The 23,110-nt window shown below is 29.6% G+C and overlaps 3 protein-coding genes across 3 annotated transcripts in view; 2 read left to right on the forward strand and 1 right to left on the reverse strand.

Annotated features, from left to right (window-relative positions):
- LOC125827712 (floral homeotic protein PMADS 1) overlaps positions 1 to 439 on the reverse strand; it is a 305,579-nt gene extending 305,140 nt beyond the window's left edge. Inside the window, exon 1 of the mRNA XM_049507038.1 lies at positions 434 to 439. The gene's annotated coding sequence lies outside the window, so the exon portion shown is untranslated. The remainder of the gene's footprint in view (positions 1 to 433) is intronic.
- Positions 440 to 2,596: 2,157 nt separating this feature from the next.
- LOC125827673 (alcohol acyltransferase 9) lies at positions 2,597 to 5,538 on the forward strand. The gene is made up of 2 exons (XM_049506989.1): positions 2,597 to 3,036; positions 4,570 to 5,538. The coding sequence occupies exons 1-2, from the start codon at positions 2,608 to 2,610 to the stop codon at positions 5,518 to 5,520; spliced, it is 1,380 nt and encodes a 459-aa protein (XP_049362946.1). The 5' UTR covers positions 2,597 to 2,607; the 3' UTR covers positions 5,521 to 5,538.
- A 3,849-nt stretch (positions 5,539 to 9,387) lies between these two features.
- On the forward strand, positions 9,388 to 10,460 carry LOC125827904 (secreted RxLR effector protein 161-like). Its single transcript, XM_049507241.1, has 2 exons — positions 9,388 to 9,544; positions 10,003 to 10,460. Exons 1-2 carry the CDS (start codon positions 9,388 to 9,390, stop codon positions 10,458 to 10,460), a joined length of 615 nt encoding a protein of 204 aa, XP_049363198.1.
- The last annotated feature ends 12,650 nt before the right edge of the window (positions 10,461 to 23,110 follow it).

Raw genomic sequence — 23,110 nt, forward strand, 5'->3', positions numbered from 1 at the left:
GAAGTCTCTACTAATGTTTTTGTTCAATGCTAGTCCCACTGATAATTTGATTGATAGAGTGAATATAGAAAAAATAGTAATATCTTCATATGAAAAAATTAGGAAGTTACCCACTACTTTTATGACAATTTGTTTTCTGCCATTCATTTTCAGTTGGTTCGATGGAAATGCGTGGAAAAATTATTTACTACAGTATAAATTTTCCATTAATTCGTGCTGAAACAAAACCTTTATTTCTAATAGTGAGTAACATTTTAGTCAATTGATTAAAATAGCAGTAGTAATTTGTAGTTGTCTTGGTGTATATTTAATGTATAAGAAATATTTAATTAATTTGGACATTGATTATACATTGTATACTAGCTAAAATTTGTAAAAACAATATAGTTATTTTGTGTTGTGGGCTTTGTTTAGCTTAGTATAGTATGAAAACTCTTCTTTTTTTAAGGATTTTTTCATACACAAGACTGGAACTCACAACCTCGAATTAAGGAAAAAAGTAAAAAACAATTACATCCATGACACCATATCATTTGGTGATATTGATTATTCTAGTCAATAATTAGTATTTCTTTTTTTTTTCTTTCATGAATGCACTTGTTTGGCATTATACTAATGTAGTCAAACATATTGAAATTATACTTGATGGTTTTTCATATAATTTCTTGTTCCTTCTTGCATCTTATACCACAAAAAAACGTATCACTTTTTTTCTGAATAAAACAGAAATTAGATATCAAATCAAGTGAGGTCAATATCATTAAAGATTTGTGCCTATGTTTTCCCTCAGGAGATTTTCTTCTTTGTTCTTATTTGAAATTAACTTGTCACGTCTCTATTTTTCAAAGTGGACATTAAAATAACAATGATACCCTGGCCACCAAGACAATAACATAATTTTTCAAAAAAAAAAAATGTGTACGCAATTTTAAAATTCTAAACTCATAAAATTTAAATTATGAATATGTCTCTGTTGTAACAACAATTAAAAAAAATTGTAGTGGAAAAACTTTTTCTATCGAGAGAGAGATTAAAAAATTTTTGTGTAACCTTAGGCAACAGATAATATTGACTATTGAACTAGGATGAAATTCCTTTTGCCACTTCATGTAATTAAAAAATTATAAAAAGATACTTTATTTAAATTCCTTGACAAAAATAAGGAGGAAAAAAGGACCGAAAGGGGCAGGCCTAATAAATAATTAATCAAACGCAACGTGAACTCATCATGAAAATGTGTGTGGGTTTGTTTTCTACTCGGTGTGTGGTATTAATCATGTTGGAATTCAACTAATTTGAATTTATGTCGGAAAGTCTCATTTAGGGGTAGAGCTTCTCCTATCAAAAATAAGTAATTTTATAGTCAGAATTCGAATTTAAAATCTTTAATTAAAAATAAAAGAGTACTTATCATCCCACAATCTTTTCGATAGTAGTAGTGATGACTAATGGCATGCTAGATGATATATATATATATACACTTGTGGTTTACACATTAGATTTGCACTCCATCAGCAAAGTCACTAGCTAGCCATCATTTATGTAGAAACCTAGATTGCTTACTCATTACATCATTCAACTATGGATAAATATATATGACTCATTAATCATATACATAACAATTAGGACATGTATAGCCACAAATTTTTATATTTTATTATTACGTGCAATATTCTAAGTTGGTATAATTTGAATTTACAAGTACCTACTTCTCAGTGGATTATGTTGAGTTTAAATATATTCTATATTTGACATGGCTCACTACGCAAATCTCTATTTTTAGGTCACCATTTATATTGTATATAAATTTTTTTTTAAAAAAACAGTGCAAATGTAGCCCTTGCGATCACCCTTTGTGATAACGTCAAATTTGAGTCTAGTATTCTCATATATTACTCAACCTTACAGATAAATTATTAAACCATCTTCTTGTAGTGAACGTTTGCAAATAACTTATAAACTTTTAAATTGTAATGTAATGCCTTCTCATAAGATTTTCAATTTGCTCAAAAAATATATATTTAAACTAAAATCTAAAAAGGTCTATAAGTTAAAACAGAAACAGGAATTTTACCAAACACCTATCTCAAAAAAGGGACAACCCATGAAAAACATTGTATATAAGTTTTCTTTTTTTTTACCTTATGTGATGAAGATAGAAAAGGTGTGGTGGAGGTGGGGTGTATGTGAAGCACATGTAAATTCCATAAAACTATGCAAACAATAGTAAAAAAATTCAAAAAGGGTTAGCTCATATAGCAAGACTAATGAGAGCTTCAATTTTTTTAATCTTTTATGTTGTTGTCTTACTCTTTCGGGGAGGAATCTCTCCTATAGTAATTCCCTTCTTTATTATCTCGTGCTAGATACAATATCCTTTTTTCTTCTCTCTTCTCTATCATCTCGTCTCAGATGCAATATCTTTTTTTCTTCTCGCGAACCAACCCCCGCCCCCAAAACCCCCAACCCCAACAACTATATCTAACCTTAGATCTTTAACTATAGTTCCATTTTATAAAAACTCTCTATATATCCTTTACTTCTTCTCCAAAAACCTTAGTCATTCCAATTAAAACTATCTCTCCATTACTTTAAAAAAAAAAAAACATGTTATGCTCAATAGATCTACCAGATTGTGTTTATTCAAAAGAGCCTATTTTCATAAGTCCAATTAGTCCAACACCAAATCACACCCTTTATTTATCAAATCTTGATGATCAAATGTTCCTTAGATTTTCAATTAAGTATCTTTATCTTTTTACTAAGTCCATAAATTTGGAAAAACTTAAATATTCACTATCAAGAGTTTTAGTGGATTATTATCCCTTAGCAGGGAGATTATTAAAATGTCCAGAAAATAATCATAAACTTCAAGTAGATTGTAATGGAAAAGGTGCTATTTTTGCTGAAGCATTTTTGGATTTAAGTGCTGATGAACTTCTTGTTGTTTCTAATAAACCTGATAAATCTTGGAGAAAATTATTGTATAAAGATGAAACTCAAAGTTTCTTGGATATTCCTCCTCTAGTTGTGCAGGTTAGTTTCTAAATTACACTCTTATTTTTCATCTGAGTTTAACTTCTATACGTTAATTATCACATCACCTCTCAGAAAAAATGAAATTTAATGTTTATACATTAAAAAACACATATAGGACAAATGTTTTTAACATATTGTCACTCTTCTTTCTTTCCTTACTAGCATGAAGCACACTAAAAATATGCTTGTGTGATTCTACTCTGTGTGTTTTTGCACTTTGTCTATGTATATAAGTTAGTAGAATTTTTTTTCGTTTAGTTTTTGAAATATCTTGATATAGTTACATGGTTCAACTTAGCTTGTTAGAGTTTTCATATTTTTAATTACAACAAGTGAACATTACTTAGAGATGTAACATTAAGAATATGTGCTATTGATTGATAATATCCTCTCAAATATTTGAAAATTTAAGATAAATATTATGGCTAAAGGTTAAATTTGTATTTCAATAGGACTTTCTTGTGTGTGATGTTCCCAAGACAACATGTATGGTTCCCTTTTCACCATCATCTCACATTTTCTTCTGATATTACCCATTAACACTAATATAAAGGTTTACATGCTTTAATTTGATTTGATTAGTAACCTAATTAACTTTGGTCATGTTCTTTGTATATTCAAATAGTATTAACTAGGAAGAATAGTGAAACATATAACCCATAATGCGCTTAAATTACTAATATATTTTTATGCTCACTTTAACAAGTGTACCTAAATTATTATTTCGAATGATAGTATCGAATAACGAACATAACATGTGAAGACAATTGAAAAGTGAAAGTAGGATTTTGAATTTATAACATGTTTTCAATTCTAAAAAAATCTGAATAAATTAAATTTTCAACACATATAAAATTTGAATCAAAGCTACTATATTTTATCGAATTCATAATAAAATCGTACATATCATAGATGATTAGCTAGATATATATAACAATAGATTCAAGTTAGGGTTCATATGTGAAGTAACGATATAATAATTACCTTTGTATTTGGAGTAGCATTGTTAGTAGAAGCAAAGAGGGAACACACGATGTTCATGAATCTTCATTATCGAAAAATTATACTCCCTATGTCTCAATTTATGTGACACTTTTCATTTTTCGAGAGTCAAACAGTTTAAGTTTGACTGGGAATTTGCGCATGGAATCTTCAATTTTTTTAAAATGAAATTTATATATTTGTAAACTACGTAAAAAATACTATAAGTCACAATAATTGATAATTCAAAATATTTAAAAAGATCTATAAAAAATTTACGGTCAAAATCCAAAAAGTGCCACATAAAATGGGACGGAGGGAGTATTGCAGTATAAATTTAAATTATATCGAAAAATTATATTTTAATGAATAATTCTTTGAATGCACATGGAAAATGACTTAAAGTGACCCTACTCCCACTTTCAATGGCTTTCTCCTATTGTTCCTTTCACTTTGTTTTATTTGGTCTTTCTTTTTCTTTTAGCTTAATATTTTTTATGTTAAATGACAAAAATATCCCTTCGTAACCACATTTGTTTCCCATTGTAGGTAACAAATCTCCGTTGCGGGGGCATGATCCTCTGCACCGCAATCAACCATTGCATATGTGACGGCATCGGCACCGCTCAGTTTTTACATGCATGGGCCCACTATACCGTGGACCCCACAGTCAGTTTATCAATCAAACCGTTCCATTCTCGCCACGTGTTGAAACCCCGTGATCCGACACAAATAACCTCTATACATCCTACATTTACGAAAATACCACTTGATGATCCTAATCCCCAATTTAGCCTCAACCTTCACCAATATTTACAATCACAACCTGTTACCCCTGCTTCTATTACCTTTTCACAATCCCAAATTCTACATTTGAAAAGACAATGTTCTCCCTCGGTAAAATCCACTAGTTTTGAAGTCCTAGCATCTCACACGTGGCGGTGTTGGGTAAAATCATTAGATTTATCGTCTTCTGTAAACGTGAAACTATTATTTTCCGTTAACATTAGGAAGACAGTAAAACCAGAATTACCACAAGGGTATTATGGGAATGGATTTGTGCTAGGGTGCGCCGAGGCACCAGTTAAGCAAGTGGTGAATGGTAACTTACAAGACACGGTAAAATTAGTGCAACATGCTAAGTCCGAATTAACAAACGATACGGTAAAATCAATCGTTGATTTATTAGAGGATAAAACGGTAAAAACGGATTTATCGACTAGTTTGGTAATTTCACAATGGTCAAGATTGAGCTTAGAAGAGGTAAATTTTGGAGAAGGTAAACCAATTCAAATGGGTCCATTAACAAGTGATATTTACTGCTTGTTTTTACCGTCATTGGGTGAAATGGATGGAATTAGAGTATTGGTTTCTGTGCCAGAAAATGTTGTGAAGAAATTTGAATATTATATGAAGGAACTTTGGGAGGTAAATGATGTTAATGGAGATATTATCAAAGGACATCTTCAATATGAAAATCAAAAAATGATTTCTGCTTGAATTTAATTGTTTAGGAAAAAAAATTAGTTTCTAATTTTGATTTTCCTTTTTTTTTTTTTTTGTGTGTGTATGTGTTTTCATGTAATGTGTATTAAAAGAAATTGTGAATGCAATAATCTATGTCCAATAACTTTAAATTTGTAACATTCAATCTCCCTAAAAAAAACAAACAAGAAGGTTAAAAACCATAGAAATGGAATGGAAAAGACCCGCTAGACACGGTCTCTGTTGTACTTATCTCAGTTGAGGTTTGTTGGATTTATTTTTATATATACTACATACTTGACGCTCTAAAGTCTGTATCTTGCCCCTAGTTACTTAATCGTATTTGACTTCTATCGCAGATCTGTTATTTCTTACCCATTTCTTTCCATTAGCTTATACATAGGAGATATGAAGATATTCCTTTTCCTTTTCTAATTTTGTTATGTAAATATTCTTTTGATATTTTTTCCTTTTTCATTTGATCTTGAGAATATTTTTTTTTTAGGGTTTACCATTAGATGTCATCTTACTTGTATAAATACAATCTAATTGTATAGTTTATTCATTCAAAAATACAGGAAGAAAATTTTCTATATTGTTCTTCATTTATTCTTTCATGGTTTCAGAGCAGTGTTAATTTTAATTTTTTAGTCTTCCGCTTTCATTTTTCTTCTCTATTTTCAAAAATGGTTGAAATTGAATCATCCAATACTCAAATCACAGAAACGAGTGATAGAGTTCCTTCAATTAATGCAGTGGATTCATCACATGATTTCTACATTCACCTTTCTGATTATCCCGGCATGAACCTTGTCTCCATTGTTTTTGACGGTAGGAGTTATGGTGGCTGGAGAAGGGCTGCTATTATAGCCCTTTCAGCGAAGAACAAACTAGGATTCATTGATGGATCCCTAGTTGTTCCTACTGATATAACTCTTTAAAAGGCTTGGTCAAGATGTAATGAGATGGTGTTATCCTGGTTACTCAATTCTCTCTCAAAAGAAATTGTTGAGTTTGTCTTGTACTCCTAAATCGCCAAAGTCTTATGGTCTGACCTGGAAGATAGATTTGGTCGGGTTAATGGTGTCAAATTGTTTTAACTTCAAAAAGATTTAAATGTTGTAGTTCAAGGAAATTCCAGTATTTCTGCATATTTCACAAAAATGAAGAGTTTGTAGGATGAGTTAGATGCACTAAACACTTTTTCTGCTTATAGTTGTGAGTGTGTATGTGGAGCAAAAGAAAAAAAGTATACAAGCTCATTAAGATGAAAGGTTGCTTCATTTTCTTATGGGTCTAAATGACACTTTCATAGGGGTTAGAAGTAATATTTTGTTATCTTCTTCTCTTCCTACTATTGGTTAGGCTTATTCTCTTGTTATTCAAGATGAAAAACAAAGGGAAATTCATGCTACTCCTGCTTATCCAGGAGAATCAACATCCTTTCTTGTTGGTAATGCAGGAGAAATGAGGTTCAATGATTACAAAACTCAATAAGAAAATATCATTAAGAAAACTTCCTTGGTGTGCAACTATTGTAAGAAGATAGAACATACTATTGACCAATGCTATAAAATTCATGATTTTCCTTCAGATTTCAAGTTCACTAAATCTAAGAAGTATTAAAAGGGTACTATTGCCAGCAATGTTTTTAATACATGAGAAGGTACGTACTCATCAAGGAGTGAAAAATGATTGAGATGTGAATTCTCTCAGTCAAGAAAATGTGGCACAACTTCTGCAACTTTTGCAGAAACTAAATCAAAAGATTGATGGGTCTACTAATGCATCTGCAAACCTTTCTTGTGCTGATATGATCAAGCTATTTAATTCTTATGCTTACATGTTTAAAGTTGACACTTGTTCTTGGATATTAGATAGTGGAGCATCTGAGCATATGACTTTTGATAGAAGTTTTTACACTAATTTCAATCTTTTACCTAAACCTATCATGGTAACTCTACCTAATTCTCATAAAGTAAAGGTTACTCATTCAGGAACTGTTTCTCTTTTATCCAACCTACTTCTACAAAATGTTCTCTATATTCCTTCTTTCAGATTCAATCTTATCTCAATTCACAAATTATGTAAACAACTTCAAAAATATGTGCTTTTTACCCCTAACGCTTGTTTCATGATAGGGCCCTTCACTGAAGAGGCCTCTGGTGCTTGGTAAAGAACAAGGAGGTCTATATATCTTCAAGTCAAGTCAGCCAGCTCTTTCTACAAAGAGCCTACCTAGTTTTAGTCTTCATAGTCTATCGTTTTCAAGTTCTTTAATAAATGCGTTTACTTCTTGTTCTAATTTCTTTGATTCCAATGTAAAAGAGAAGCTATGGCACTATAGATTAGGCCATATGTCAATGAGTAATATGAAGAAAGTTTTTCAATTTTCTAAATCTTGTTCAAAGTTATCTTTTTCTTGTGTTATTTGTCCTATGGCAAGGCAATCAAAATTATCTTTTCCTTCTAGTGCTATTTGTACCAAGGTTGCTTTTGACTTAATTCATGTGGATACTTGGGGTCCTTATAAATCTACTACATATGATGGGTATACGTATTTTCTTATAATTGTTGATGATTTTAGTAGAGCTACTTGGACTCATCTACTTGGGACTAAATCAAATGCATTCTCTGTCCTTTAATCTTTTATTTCTATGGTAGAAAGACAATTCAATTCCAAAGTTGAAATTATCAGAACTGACAATGCTTTTGAATTAGGTTGTGGAAAAATTCAATCTAATTTTTTTCTTTCCAAGGGAATTATTCATCAAACTACTTGTGTCCACACTCCACAACAATATGAAGTAGTGGAGAGAAAACACAAGCATTTATTGAAAACATCAAGAGTTCTTTTATATCAATCTCACCTTCCTATTGGTTAATGGGGGGATGCTTGTTAACAACTATTTATCTTATAAATAGATTTTCTTCCGGTGTTTTGAATTCAAGAACCCCTTTTGAGGTTCTGTTCAAAGTTAAACCATCTTATTCTCATCTAAAGTGTTTTGATTGCTTGTGTTTTGTCTTTACTCTTCCTTTACATAGAACTAAATTTGATCCTAAAGCTTCACCTTGTGTGTTTATAGGATATTCATATGAAAAAAAGGGCTACAAAGTGTTGGATCTACAAACCAAGAAAATTTCAGTCTCTAGGAATGTTATTTTCCATAAAGAGTATTTTCCTTTCTCTTCACAATCTGATTTACATTCTACTTTATTTCCTTCTACTACTACCATTTCTTCTGATTATCCCTTAGAATCTCATTTTCCACATCAAATTCGAATTCTGATTATTCTTCTGATTTGGATAATGTCCCTATATCTACTAGTCCTTCTAAATCTCCGTCTCCTTCCAATGTTACTTCACATATCAATTCCTCTTATGATATATCTCCTATACATTCTTCTCTATTACTTATTGTTCAAACTATACTCAGAAAATCTTTTAGAAATCACAAGAAATCTTATTACATAGAATATTATATTTGCAATGCTCTACATCTTATTGATGTGACTTCTTCTTGTTTCCTAAGTCATGTTACTCCTGAGTCTTTATCTTTTAGTGATTTATCTTCTAACAATCAAGTCATGCTCAATTCCATTACTAGTATATAGGAACATGTCAGCTATATTCAGGCAGCTCACCATCTGGGTTGGCAGGAAGCCATGGATAAAGAACTTACAACTTTAAACCTTAACAACACATGAAATGTTGTTGTGCTGCCTACAGGTAAGAAGGCTCTGCCATCTAAATGGCTTTATAAGGTAACACAACACTCTGATAGAAGTGATGAAAGACTAAAAGCTAGATTAGTCATTAGAGGTGATGTGTAGAGAAAATGTATTGATTATAATGAAACTTTTTCTCCAGTAGTCAAGATGACCACCATCAAGTGTATTTTAGCTATTGCGTTGAAGAATGGATGGGGTGTGTTTCAATTAGATGCGAACGATGCTTTTCTACATGGTGATTTAAATGAAGAGGTTTACATGAAATTTCTTCCCGGTCTTGCACCTTCTTCTCCTAACCATGTCTGTTTGCTTAAAAAATCCATTTATGGACTTAAGCAAACATCCATACAATGGTATGCTAAACTCACTTCTGTTCTCAATTTTAAAGGTTTTAGTCATACTAAGAATGATTATTCTTTTTTTTAAGAAATCTGCAGATTCTATTTCTATTGTGGCATTATATGTGGATGACATATTGTTGACAAGAAATAATGAAGCTATATTAGCAGGCCTAAAAACTCTTTCGGGACAAAGAGTTTAAAATTAAAGATCTTGGTCAGTTGCATTATTTTCTTGGGATGGAGGTTATGAGAGAACCTACTGGTATGATTATTTCCCAAAGGAAATTCACATTGGACTTACTATAAGAGTTTGATTCTCTACATTTATTTCATGTTTCTTCACATTTGGGTCCTAATGTCAAGTTACTAGCAAATAAAGGGATTCCCATAAAAGATCCTACTTTATACATGCGTTTGTTAGGTAAGCTCAATTATCTCACACATACAAAACCTGATTTATCCTTTACAGTGCAACATCTGAGTCAATATATGCAAGATCCTTGTGAACCTCATCTTGCAGCTGCTTTACGGGTTCTTCGTTATTTGCTCAAAGATCATGATATTGGTCTATTTATGTTTGTATCTGCTTTTTTCAAATTGATGGCCTTTTGTGACTCTGATTGGGATACTTGTCCAGATTCACGAAGATCAGTGAGTGGATTTTATATTTCTCTCGGGTCTTCTCCTATTTCATGGAAATCTAAGAAACAAACATCAATTTCTCTCAGTTCTGCTGAAGTTGAGTATAGATCTATGAGGAGGGTTGTAGTCGAACTTGCTTGGTTGGTTCGCCTATTTGATGATCTCTCAGTTCCGATCTCCTTGCCAGTACCTTTTCACTCTGACAGTCTTGCTGCGATTCACATCACAAAAATCTAGTCTTCCATGAACGGACAAAGCATGTCGAGATTGACTGTCACTTCGTCTGTCAACAATATCTCGCCGATTTAATTTCTTTATCTTAAGTTAGATCTTCTTCACAGCTGGTTGACATCTTTACCAAGTCCTTGGCCGGACCCGTGCATCATCAACTTTTAGGCAAGTTGGGGGTTTCTTCCTCCCCTCCAACTTGAGGGAGGCTGTTGGATTTATTTTCATATATTCTGCACATACATAGGAGATATGGAGATATTCCTTTTCCTTTTCTAATTCTGTCATGTAAACATTCTTTTGATATTTTTTCCTTTTCCATTGATCTTGAGAATATTTTATTCGTTTAGGGTTTAACATTAGATGTCATCTTACTTTTATAAATACAACCTAATTGTATAGTTTTATTCATTCATAAATACAAGAAGAAAATTTTCTATATTGTTCTTTATTTATTCTTTCAAGGTTTTCTTTTAATTATATTATTAATAAAAGACCGCTAGACACTGTTTAGTGGTATAAAATAAAATGTCCAATTCTAAATGATATCAAAGTTAAGTACATTCTTGAGTTCCCACATTAATGGTTGTGTTTCGTTTTCCTTATATATGGTGTGTTACGTATAAAGGAAGACATTTTTTCCTTCATATTTAGTGGTCAAAATATTTTGCGAACACTTTTATCTAGGAAATCAAGTTCATTAAAAATGGGAAAATTCAACTTTTCTAATGAAAAATAAGTTTCGTAAGTGATATTTCAAGTTCATTATTTCTTCTTTATCCGCCCAACACCCTGAACCCCGCTATCTAACTCTCACCCCCTCCTCATCCCAGCCTCATAATATTTTGCTAAATTAAATATATATATTCTTTGGATAGTATTTTTTTAATTTACTTACTTATATAAAAAAACTTAATGAAAAATCCACTTATTTTTAAAAATATTTTCTTTCATATCAAACACACCCATAATTTTAATTAGTAATTCTCATCAGATGAACTAACTTTAGAATTTGAATCAAAATCTATTGCTCCGTATTACTTTTATATCCGTTAGTGTAGATTAGTGTGAAAAAAGTGAGGCATAGACAAGGGTCATTTGTGAGGAATTAAACTTTCGATGATGCTATTCCTTTTCTTGGTTATTTTATATATATATAGTACTAACAAATACTCTATTTCCTTGTGGAATGGAACAAGGTATATAAGATCGTTTAGGAAACAGGGTATATTTTGTAACTTTATAAATAAGTTATTCGAGAAAACGATAGTTAAAAAAATCAAAAACATATCTAAAATATTTTAATTTTTTTTAAGCTTAGATAAATTACAAGTGCAACCATGTAAATTTTCTATCTGAACTAGAGAAGTAATGAACTGACAATTAAAATAAGTTTCGATAAATATTTTATGATACTTCATGGAGAAAATCATACACGGATTAGTTATAAAATTTTAAAAATTAAGATATTTTAGATATATTTTTATCCGAACGAAAAACCTCAAGAGACAATAAAGAGAGAGAAGCTCCGCCAGACAGGGCGTATATTTTTCCAGTTAGTGTGTGACAAGATTCTTGTTTTACGCATAAAGGTGAAAACAATTTGTCCTACATAGTCAATTATTTGGGAAATGATATTTTTCCCCCCACTTTTGCTCTATTATTTTAGTACTACTATTTTATGTACATTTTTGCTCTATTATTTTTTTACAATTTTTATGTACAATTTTTGCATAAAAGTGGTTCTTATATGGACATGGATATCAATTTACAAACACCAAATAAAAGTTGTGTCCTTATTGATAGAACATTTGAAGTAATGTGTGCAATGTTTGGACAACATAATTGAGTAAATAAGAAGTGTATTAACTTCAATCATTTAATTTTTTTTAAGTAAAATAGTTGTATATTTTAATATATGATGTCAGAGTAAATAAAAGTCTTGAATTTGAATATTATCATCAATCACTAATATTATTACAATAAAAGAAATTATTTATGTGACTGGTGAAAAAGAAATAGAATTGCATGTAATGAAACATGTTGAGTAATACAATGCATCCCTGCCATTTTAAAAAAAAACGGAGGGAATTAATTGGAAAATAATTAAGATGCACCACTTATACAAGTTGTCTTTCTTTTATTATAACTAATGTTTCAAATTTATCTTTTCAAATCTCAACTATGTCAGTGGCATAAATGGAAAAGAATTGAGTGGCAAGATGAATCATTATATTTGGTCAATGATCAATTGTTCATAAAAAGAATATTGAGTTTTAATTAATTATATATAGTTCCTAACTTCATTATACTTATATAACAGTAATTAGATAAAGCATGATTACTTTGTTGCTTGAGTGCTATTATATCATATTCAACAATTGCATAAATGATAAGTATAAATAGAAAAAGTAAGCTTCCAAAATTGACAACCATGCACCTTGAAAGATATAAATTCATATATGTGTTTTTTCTTTTAATTTTAAAATTTTAAAATAATTTTATGACCTAACAACAATTTAATTATGTAATATTAAGTATACCTAATGTCCATGTAAATGAAGTATATACTAAAAGAAAAAGGATACAATAAATTTCCAACAAAATTATCATCGTCAACACCAAACTTAATGTAATTTCACAAGTAAAGTTTGAAAAATATTTTGTATATGCAAACCTTGTTCCTACCTTAGAAAAAAAATTGTTTCTTACAGATCCTAGACTCAAAGAAAAATGAAAAAAAAGATTGTAGTAGCAAGCCTATATGATCATACATAATTTTATCGTATACATTTATTATATATTTGAGTGTACAACCAACTACATAACGATATTTGCAAACTATAGTGGATTCTTTTTTAGTCAATTGATTAAAAATATCATGATCCCTTGACCCTTAATAATGAATGGTTAACTACATTGGAAAATTAGACACCTCTAATGCCATTGATTGGTTGAAAGAAAATTAGCCAAAAGCTTATCCCATTGAATATGCCAATCAATTTAATCATAGTTTTAAGCCTCAAAATATTCAAAATGTTTGACCTAAATTATGCAAAACGAGCAAATTATCTTGTCCAAAAAGATGTGCTTTTGTGTTCAAGATGTCAAAAAGAATCAATGCTCATTTATAATATTGGTTAATCAAAGATAAAATTCCTTCTAATCTTTTTGCTTAGTTAATTAAGGGGAAACCAATTAGATATGAGTTAAAAGTCAATGGCATGATGAGAAAAAGTAGAAAACAATGATGCATGGGAGTCTAGTGTTTCAATAGTGGGTGGGAAGTTATTTTAAAAGGAATATTATGCTAGTACAATTGTGATATATATATAAAATGTCACAATGAATTATACTATATAGTTTTAAAATGCATTATAATGAGCATGATGTATATTATACTATATTATATAATATAATATAATAGAATCATAACTACTAGGCCATGAGTCTACAACTAGACTTGCTTTTTAGAACCACATGAAAGATACTCATAATTTATACATTTGTCAAAATCTAGGATTCCAAAACGTATGGCTTATTGTGCTGACACTCACGCATGCTCTCATTTTTTTTAGTGTGATTTGACATTCCTTACATTTCAATTTTTGTCGGTAAAAGATAGCAGATACTCGATAGAACAATTAGAATATACAAAAATTTCAAAAAACATGTAAGTTTATCACTGAGCTTAGAGTTTATACCATAGTTAGGGGTGTTCACGGGTTGATTTGGATCGGTTATTGGGTAAAATCAAAACCAAATCAACTTAATCGGTTTTAAAATTATCAAAACCAAACCAAACCAAATATAATATACATTTGTCGATTTGGTGATTATCGGTTTCGATTTGGTTTGGTTCGGTTATTCGGTTATTAACCATACACAAAAATAAAAGAAACAATTCATTTAAAATGTGAAAAAAGTGACAAAAATCCATTCAAAATGAAAAATAGTTAGAATGACTTAAATTACTGAACTTTCGATCACTAAATTTACTATCAATAAAGCTTTAAAATTCACTATATTGGCCTAGAAGGAAGAGACAATAACATTTTCAGTCCCATAATGAATTGTCATAGACACTCATATACATGAAATCAATAAGATAAATGTTTCATCTTGGGCATTTTTGCTTTCAATAAGTAAATTATAAAGAAATTTTAATGAAAATATGTATAAGATCGTTAAAATTGTTTATAAAAACAATATAGTAAGTATGTATATTAATAAAATATATGTATATAATTCATCGGTTCGGTTCGGTTATTTCTTCGATTTTTTCCGAATAAAACCATAACCAAACCAAATACTATCGATTTTCAAAAATCTAAAACCAAACCAAACCAAACCCAAATAAAATCGGTTTTATTTTATTGGTTTGGTTTGGTTTTTCGATTTGGATTGGTTTTTATCCAAACCGTGAACATCCATAGTAATCATTTTTACCTTTTACTTGAGATTGGGCATGCTAGCTCTGATTCTTACCTTTCTATCTTTGGTACTCATAAATATTTGATTGGTAGACAATTCAAGTATCGCTATACATGATTAATTATGTCCTTTTTCATCTTCTAAGCTCATAGTCAAATGAGAATTGTTTTCTTCGAAATTGATGTTTCAACCAACTTATATGTATTTTAATTAAATTATAAACTTAGCATTCTATCATACGCTTAAATCATTTGTAACGACCATTTTTTCCATCGAGTGAGCGTGGAAGGGTTACATTAAAGAAAAAAGAGAAAATGTAAAAGTTGCTTGAGGAACTAATTAAGATCTAAGAAGAATTAATTCAGATCTTAATTAGTTAAGAAAAAAATTGACAAATCTTGTAAAACAGATGAATATCATTTTTTCTTTGAAGTACCCCTAAAGAGGGCTTAATTGGGCCTTGAGATTTGTTACTAGGCCCGTTTTCTATGGACTTCGTAGGAGTCTAAAGAAAGAACGTTAGTGGGCTGTTGTATTCCTCGGCCCATGGTTTTTGGTTTATAGCATAAAATGGGCTCTATAAAACAAAGTCCATAATAGTTCAGTACACAGATATTACCGTTACCTTTAGTTTTAGGTTCATTCAAGTCCATGCGTCAAGAAGTTTAGGCTCTGATAATTCAAAACTTTGGACCCGAAAAGGAGGACGATGAACATTTGGCTAAATTTTAAATATTTTTTAACAAGTGGTTAAAATCTAAATAGGGTCTTATGACACTCTGATGTCATTTTATTCTAAAGCCAACAATTTTTTATTTTTTTGCCATTATTATCCGATTTTTAATCAATTTAAAATAAATTTAACGATTCAACCTGATTTTTTTTTAACCAAAGAGGTGGGAGAGCAAATTTAGCGTATCAATCCATTGTAATTTTTGCTTTTTCCAAGCTGAGTGACAACATGTTACCAATTTTTTGCAAGGTCATTTTAAAAAAATAAATAAATCAAATTGTAAAGGATTATATTGAATCTTCCCTTGTTAAAATTATGAAAATTAATAGGTTAAGAAAGGCCCATTTCATAAATCATAGCCAACAGAGAAACTTTTCATTGTTTAATCATGCATAACCAAACATGGAAATAGTCGAGTATACCAACAGGGATGTGGTGGAGTGATACATAAGTATTCTTTCATTTTTAACCAGAAGTCCCTCTGAGTACATAATTGTCTTTGTTAGGGAACACTTTCCTCCAATATGAAATTTTCCGACGCGAATTCAAATTTTGTTAGACTTCAATATGGATACTAGACACTCAGGGAGACAAAAAAAAAATAGTCGACAAGAGTTCAAATGAAATTTCACTAATATGAAATTAAAATTCCAGGACAATGACTTCAATTATAAGTACTGTATATTCTGTTCATCAAAATATAATTTTTCGAACATGATAGTACCTTAGTGCGTGCAATATGTTATGTGTAGCTACAACAGGAAAATAATCCACAAAGAACAACAGTATATCTCCGCAGGATTTCAGGCTTTTGATACCACTAGACAATTCTTTGTAGTCGACATGCTTTTTTCCTTCTTAATTTGCAACAATCTCATCTTCAAAAATATGTCAATCTCTTTTATTTTACTCTTCTTATATACTATAGTTTTGAAATCATTTTGTGTGAACTTCTGGTTATATATTTAATCTAACTAAAATCACATATAATATATTATTATATTTTGTATGCGGTCATATTGCTTCTTTATATATATATATATATCGTTTTATTTATTTTGTTTGGTAATTAAGCAAATTTAGGAAAATAAACAAAGATTTTAGAACTTTGTAAGTATTGGACGGATTGGGTTGTTGCACAATGACGTTACTATTATCTGGCCCATTTTGACGTAATTTATTTCAATTTAAGTATGATCCGTCCAAATTTGATCCGTTCATTTATTAACTCATTCAATTGTAATCAGCTAAATTCATTTCAACCTACACATTACTCCCTTATCTGTAGCCAATGTGTTTGTATAATGCATGAAGATTTATCTCAAATTATATTCCTAGACTAGAAGACTAAGGCCTATCAATATGCACTAATGACTACAAATTAAACGTTTTATAATTTGAATAAGATTTCCACTTAACTCAAGCCCTAAATATTTCCTCAACAATACACGTGCATTTCATTTGTAGAAAATTATCTTGGTCAAGGACATCGACATGACATTTGGCCATGAGGCTGTCTAATCTTGAAAAGTATTGAACTGAATTATTGCTATATCATATATGTGCCTTTTGTTAAATTTTAGAGCCTTGTGAAACCAGAAATTTGTAACACGAGGAGTCCTTGATTTAACTAATTAACGAAATAAAATTACTTTGTAATTTCCCAGATACATAGTCGTCTTTGTTAGGGAGCACTTTACACTCCAATGTGAGACTTTCTAATGCGAATTCGAATTTAATTAGACTCCAATATAGATATCAAATAACAAATGATTTTTTTTTTTTAAAGTACATAGTTGATATGAATCAATCATGATGAAAATGATATAATGTAAACTTAATAAAAAGGCAGAAAAAGATCATTATTAATATTATATAACAAAAAATACTTATTCTTTGAGATTCTATTACACATTCTACTTATATTTGTTCTTATCGACAAGATCACATTTCATCTATTGCATTTTATTAGAATTGAGATAATATGTATGATAGAGAAATATCGCGCACTAAATATAATATAGGTTTTAAAAGAGGCAGAAATTAATCTTGAAAAATAATTAAATTTTGGTATTTTATATTTGATATTTGATACAGAAAGCAAGAAGAGACAAGACCCTACTGTTGGATTTCATTAAAAATTGTGAAAGGCAAATATTCTCCAGACTTGAATGCTTTGTCTTCTTATCAAGACACTCCCTTTAAATCCTACAACTTTAGACCTCCTTTTAAGGGCTCTTTTTCCAAATCTGTGTAACTTTGAGTTCCATAATTTAATCCTTTCATAAAAGTTGTCTTCAAATATTATACACATTTGTAAATATATATGTCACCTAACCCTAAAGTAATATGTTGGTCTTTGGGTCAAAGTGTTATTCTTTTTCACCTAGATACACCACACCAATATATATAATCTTTCTTTCCAAGGATCCAAAAAAGTGAAAAAGAAAGTAAGTGATTTTATTTGTTATTTTGATATTTTCTATTGTTTGATTAGTCAGCAGAAAATATATCATTTAGGTAAACCTTGCGGCCGCGGGGGTAAGAGTAGGTCTAGAGGAAATAATCAGTGTGGAATGTCACTTATAAAATTTATTTTTCGTACTCTAATGAGAAAGTCATTTTCTTGGTCTTTAAGAAACTTGTTTTATAAGAAAAAATATTTTCATTTCAGGAATGTTGACCAACCAAAAATGAATTTTTTTTGAAAACCAAACATATCCATATTGTACCTACCATGGAGTTAGGAGTAAGAACTAAATATAATTTAATCTTTTGTGACCATATTGTAAATCTTGAAATCTATTCAAAGCAGCAGATCAAAATTAGGAGTAAGTTTTATTTATGTAGAAATCTATTAGCAAATTAAAGATACATTATGATATGATAATGATAGTGCTAATTAATTAGTAGTACTATATGTAGTACCAAAAAAATGTTTTGACCTCGAAAGTTGACTGATTATTATTACTTGAAAATAATTAAAGAAGATTGTTTTGATTATGTGATGGTGATATGGAACCCTAAAGTCATCAATGATGACAAATTGCTTTTAATAAGATAATATATGTATATACTCACATATTCTCAAGAGGTTTTAATATATTTTTTGAAAACAAAAGCACAAGAAATAAATCTTTTTTTAATTATTGGTTACTTAACTAAAATAGGGTATATTTGTGTTTTGAGTGTGTGACAGTAGATATACAGTACTCAGAGAGGAATATTCGATTTCTTTATCTTATTTTATTTCTATTAATCAAACATTTTAAATGATTATCTTATATTAAATTGGGGATCAATGTCATATAACTTTTTAATCAATCAAACAATTAAATATTGTTTTAGAAAAATGCACTTACTTTGAATGAAAGGCCATACATTTTTTTAAAAACTCAATAATTAGGCACTCGTGGGGACCAAAGGGTATGTGTGGAGTTCCCTACTTGAATTTTCTAATGTTTACTTTTTCATGTCTAAAGGAATATAAGTACAAAGACTAATCTTCTTTGGGATGTATATTGTACTCTTTTTTGAAAGTTAGTTGTTTCAACTTTTCAAATTATAGAGTAAACTTTTTTTTTTAAAACAAAATGAGGTGTTTAATTAATAATAAACACATTTTTGGTAGAGTACATATCTTAATACTAAGTTATAAAGGTTGTGGTGGAGTGATATGTACTCCTTTATTTTTAATCAGAGTCACTTTTATTAGGAAGCGTTTTACCTTTTAATGTGAAACTTTCCGATATGAATCCGAATTAAGTTGAGCTCTGATGTGGATATCTAACGAATGAGAAACAAAAAAGAATCAAATACTAAGTTATAAAGTTTTGAGATTATAACTCTTTGACTAATTTATTTCATCTGGGAAGTGAGGTATATATAAGACCAAGTTTGATAGGATAAAGTTGGTTATTCATATTTTGAGCTCAAACTTAAATCCTGAATATTAATTAGTTCCGTCTTATTTCATGAACCAAATGACTCTTAAAATATGGCAAACATGAATCGAGACCCTATGCTAATTGACTAATTAATCTTGTAATTAGATTAAGTGAGTAAATCATTTAAAATAATGATAATTTTGATTAATTAGTAATCGATTGTAAGAACTAAGAACATGAGCTAAACTATTAACGATTGGAGGGAATGGAAAGTGACAAGGCAAAGAGTGGATCTTAAAAACATCATTGAAAAGCTAAGGTTTTAATCAAACGTTTGGTAGTAAAACATAAAATAGTGGAGATGAAATCTGAAGCAGAGAAAACAGCTTTTATTTTTAATTTATTGAATCAATCTTTATTTTGGAAGATAGTGATTAGTGAGATTAAAGATTATAAAAAGGTGACAATTACCAGTAAAAAAAAGAGTAAAAAGAAAACCTAATAATAAAATTAAGCAGAAAGCTACTTATAACTATTACCATCAAAATGTTCTTTTTTTCTTTAAAGAAAGAACACAAATGCACGCACGTATCTTCGTCATGTTGTTATCTCTTTTATGTTTGTGTGTGAAATAGTAATACCAACATATCAACTATCGTATACAAAAAGATTTTTGTACGATACTCTTAATGGTCTGAGACATTTACAAAATGAATAATATCACATGTTACAAAAAAACAATAATCTTGAGCCAGTTTAGCCCAACATGATTAAAAATATTAAAATTAAATTAAGATACTAATTATTTGAGTCTTTTTTGAGACTTTTCAGTTTAGACTTCGTATATATTTATTAAAGAATGACAAAAGTCTCATATTGGTGGTTAATAAGATGAGTGGACTCCTTATAAGACCGGCTTGAACAATCCTCCTCCCTATGAGCTAGTTTTTAGGATATGCGTTAGGTCTAAGACCTAATTTCACATGATATCAGAGATTAACAGTATTATTCACACTCCATTTAGGTTTAATGCTCCATTTAGGTTTAATTTATGAGAATTGTTATATTGTTCCATGTATTGAATTGGTTGAAGGAGTATGAAATTTTCTCTTCATTATTTTTGTACAATTTTTTATGATACATGAGCTAACTTTTAGAACTGAATTACACTGAAAGTTTGATTCTCTACTAATACATTAATATTTTTTGTTAAACTCAAGACTAAGAAAGTTTAATTATTTTGCAAGAAGATGAGAGTTCTCTTTCGATAGAATTGAGGACATAACAATAATAATATAGAAATATTATATATATGTGTATGTGGGGAATACTGTTGAAAGGGTAAAAGCAAAAAGGGGAATTGGGATAAAAGCACATATGAGTTTGCCCATACTCTGATGATCTCACATTCTCCCATCTAAAACTTTTTCCTCCCAATTAAACTTTTGTGGGACCTTTTCTTCTTAATTATTTCTTCAATCGATTTAATTTGTTTGTCTGATTTTGATTTGATACGAAATTTAAGAAATAAAAATAAAATAAAATTTTATAATCTTAAACTAAAATACTTAAAATGTATCAAATAACCTTTAATTTTGTAGTGTTAAACATATTATGTAAAATTAAGAAAAATAAATTGAAACAGAGAGACTGATATATTGTGATTTAATTCTTTGGTGGAATATTGACACCTTAATCATACTTTATTTTTATGTGTGTAACTAATAATTTATAAACTCTGCCTACTTTATATCATCTTACTCGAGAAAAAACATATCTCAGTTTGATCAGTGGACACAATGAGACAAAATCCTTAGTTTAAGAGAATAAAAAGAGTACGTCCTCCCCAATTTCCTATGGAGTAATTAATTAATATACTTATAATACTACAGTATATATATTTACATGGATCCTTCTTGAAGTTTCAGAGAAGATACATAAAATAATGAATTTATGCTGGAAAGTGGATCTTAATATATACGATAGGCTTTAATATAACATATTGTACGCAAAAATAAATAAATTCGGGATATAAAGTATGTTATCGAAGTGATAAATAAGGGGGTCGAATTAATTTGACAGATAATTAGGGCAAATTAATAAATGAATTATAAATCAAATTTTCTGAATATTTCAACCCAAGACTTTAGTTTTTGTGATTCATAAGTCGTCCGTAGCAAAAAATGTAACTATATGTATTTGGTCAAAATAGTTATTGATCATTAAAATCTTGAATAAAGTCTATAAAGAGATATTTTATTTCAATTATTTTTATGATCATTATATCCATAATCACCAGTCATTACTCCTAACACATAAAACATCATACGTGTATCGAATGACTCTGATATCATTATTACCAGAAAAGTTCAATTCAAAAACTTAATCTAATAGATGAGAGAGCCTGCTTAATCTATAAATTTATTAGCATTTATGACAACTTAAGTTATGTTCTATTGATAATCTAAGATTTTCTTCTATAAAAAACTTTTGGGGTGACTTAGGTTTAACGTGAAATAAAAATAATATAATGTTTTTTAGCATCTCTTCATATTACAAAATTTAAACTTCCATGTTTTTAGAAAATAATTTTAGACAATTAACACATAAAAATATATCGTCTACACAAGAGAATCAACAACTTTATTGGCCACAGTTGACACCATATCCCTCTAGGATTCAGACCACCGCACCTAACACACAAACCATCATGCGTATTATCAATTGATTCTGATATCATTGTTAATTAAAAATAAAAAATGAAAACCCAACTTAAAAAACGATAACGGACGATCACCATATAACAAGTCAAAAGTGATGTTGTATTGATTAAATATCTCTATAGAAAATAATTTTAGATCATATATCAAAAATAAAATAAATTAAATTAAATTGTAGAATATTGATGTCATGGAAAGGTCAAATTGACATCATTATAAATTGGTAGTTACATAGCGTGGTATGTCCCATAGGGGGCTACTTCTCCTGAGAAAAAAAAGTAGTACATTTTTTAGCAAATGGAAGTATGCAAAGTATATGATGACATTTCTCCAATATTAATAATATATATTGGTCCCCTCCATTTGCTCATTATATTTTGTTTCATTAGTCTTCTCTATATATTTTGTTCATTCTTCTTGGGTTTATACAAATGTATTCATTCTTCTTCATCAATCTATTTTTATTACGTACACGTTGTTTTCATACACTTGAGACCTAGATGTGGTTCTCATTTAGTTCTACTCTGGAACGTAATCAAAAACATTTTATCATTTTGTCCTTGTAGTATTTTGAAACTATGCATCTTTTCATCCGATAAGGATCTTGTTATAGTCGCGTGAGAATGCGAAATAAACTAAACTGGATGAGATCTTTTCGTCCTTAATTATGTCTATGGTTCGAAAAAAATTACAATTAATTTACTTCTTTATATTTTGAGTTTTTCTTAGCAATAATTTTGGTTCTCTTTAAATGGATCCTATGTGGTGTGCGAATTTGAATTAATTGAACGAGTAATTTCTGGATATCAGGTGAATAAATTAAACCAAGAAAAGAAAAGTATATACAAAATCAAAATGTTAGTGTCACAACCCAAAGTCATGACA

The sequence above is a fragment of the Solanum verrucosum genome, unplaced genomic scaffold (assembly GCF_900185275.1).
Source record: "Solanum verrucosum unplaced genomic scaffold, falcon-dt-bn FXZP01000064.1, whole genome shotgun sequence".
NCBI lineage: Eukaryota > Viridiplantae > Streptophyta > Magnoliopsida > Solanales > Solanaceae > Solanum > Solanum verrucosum.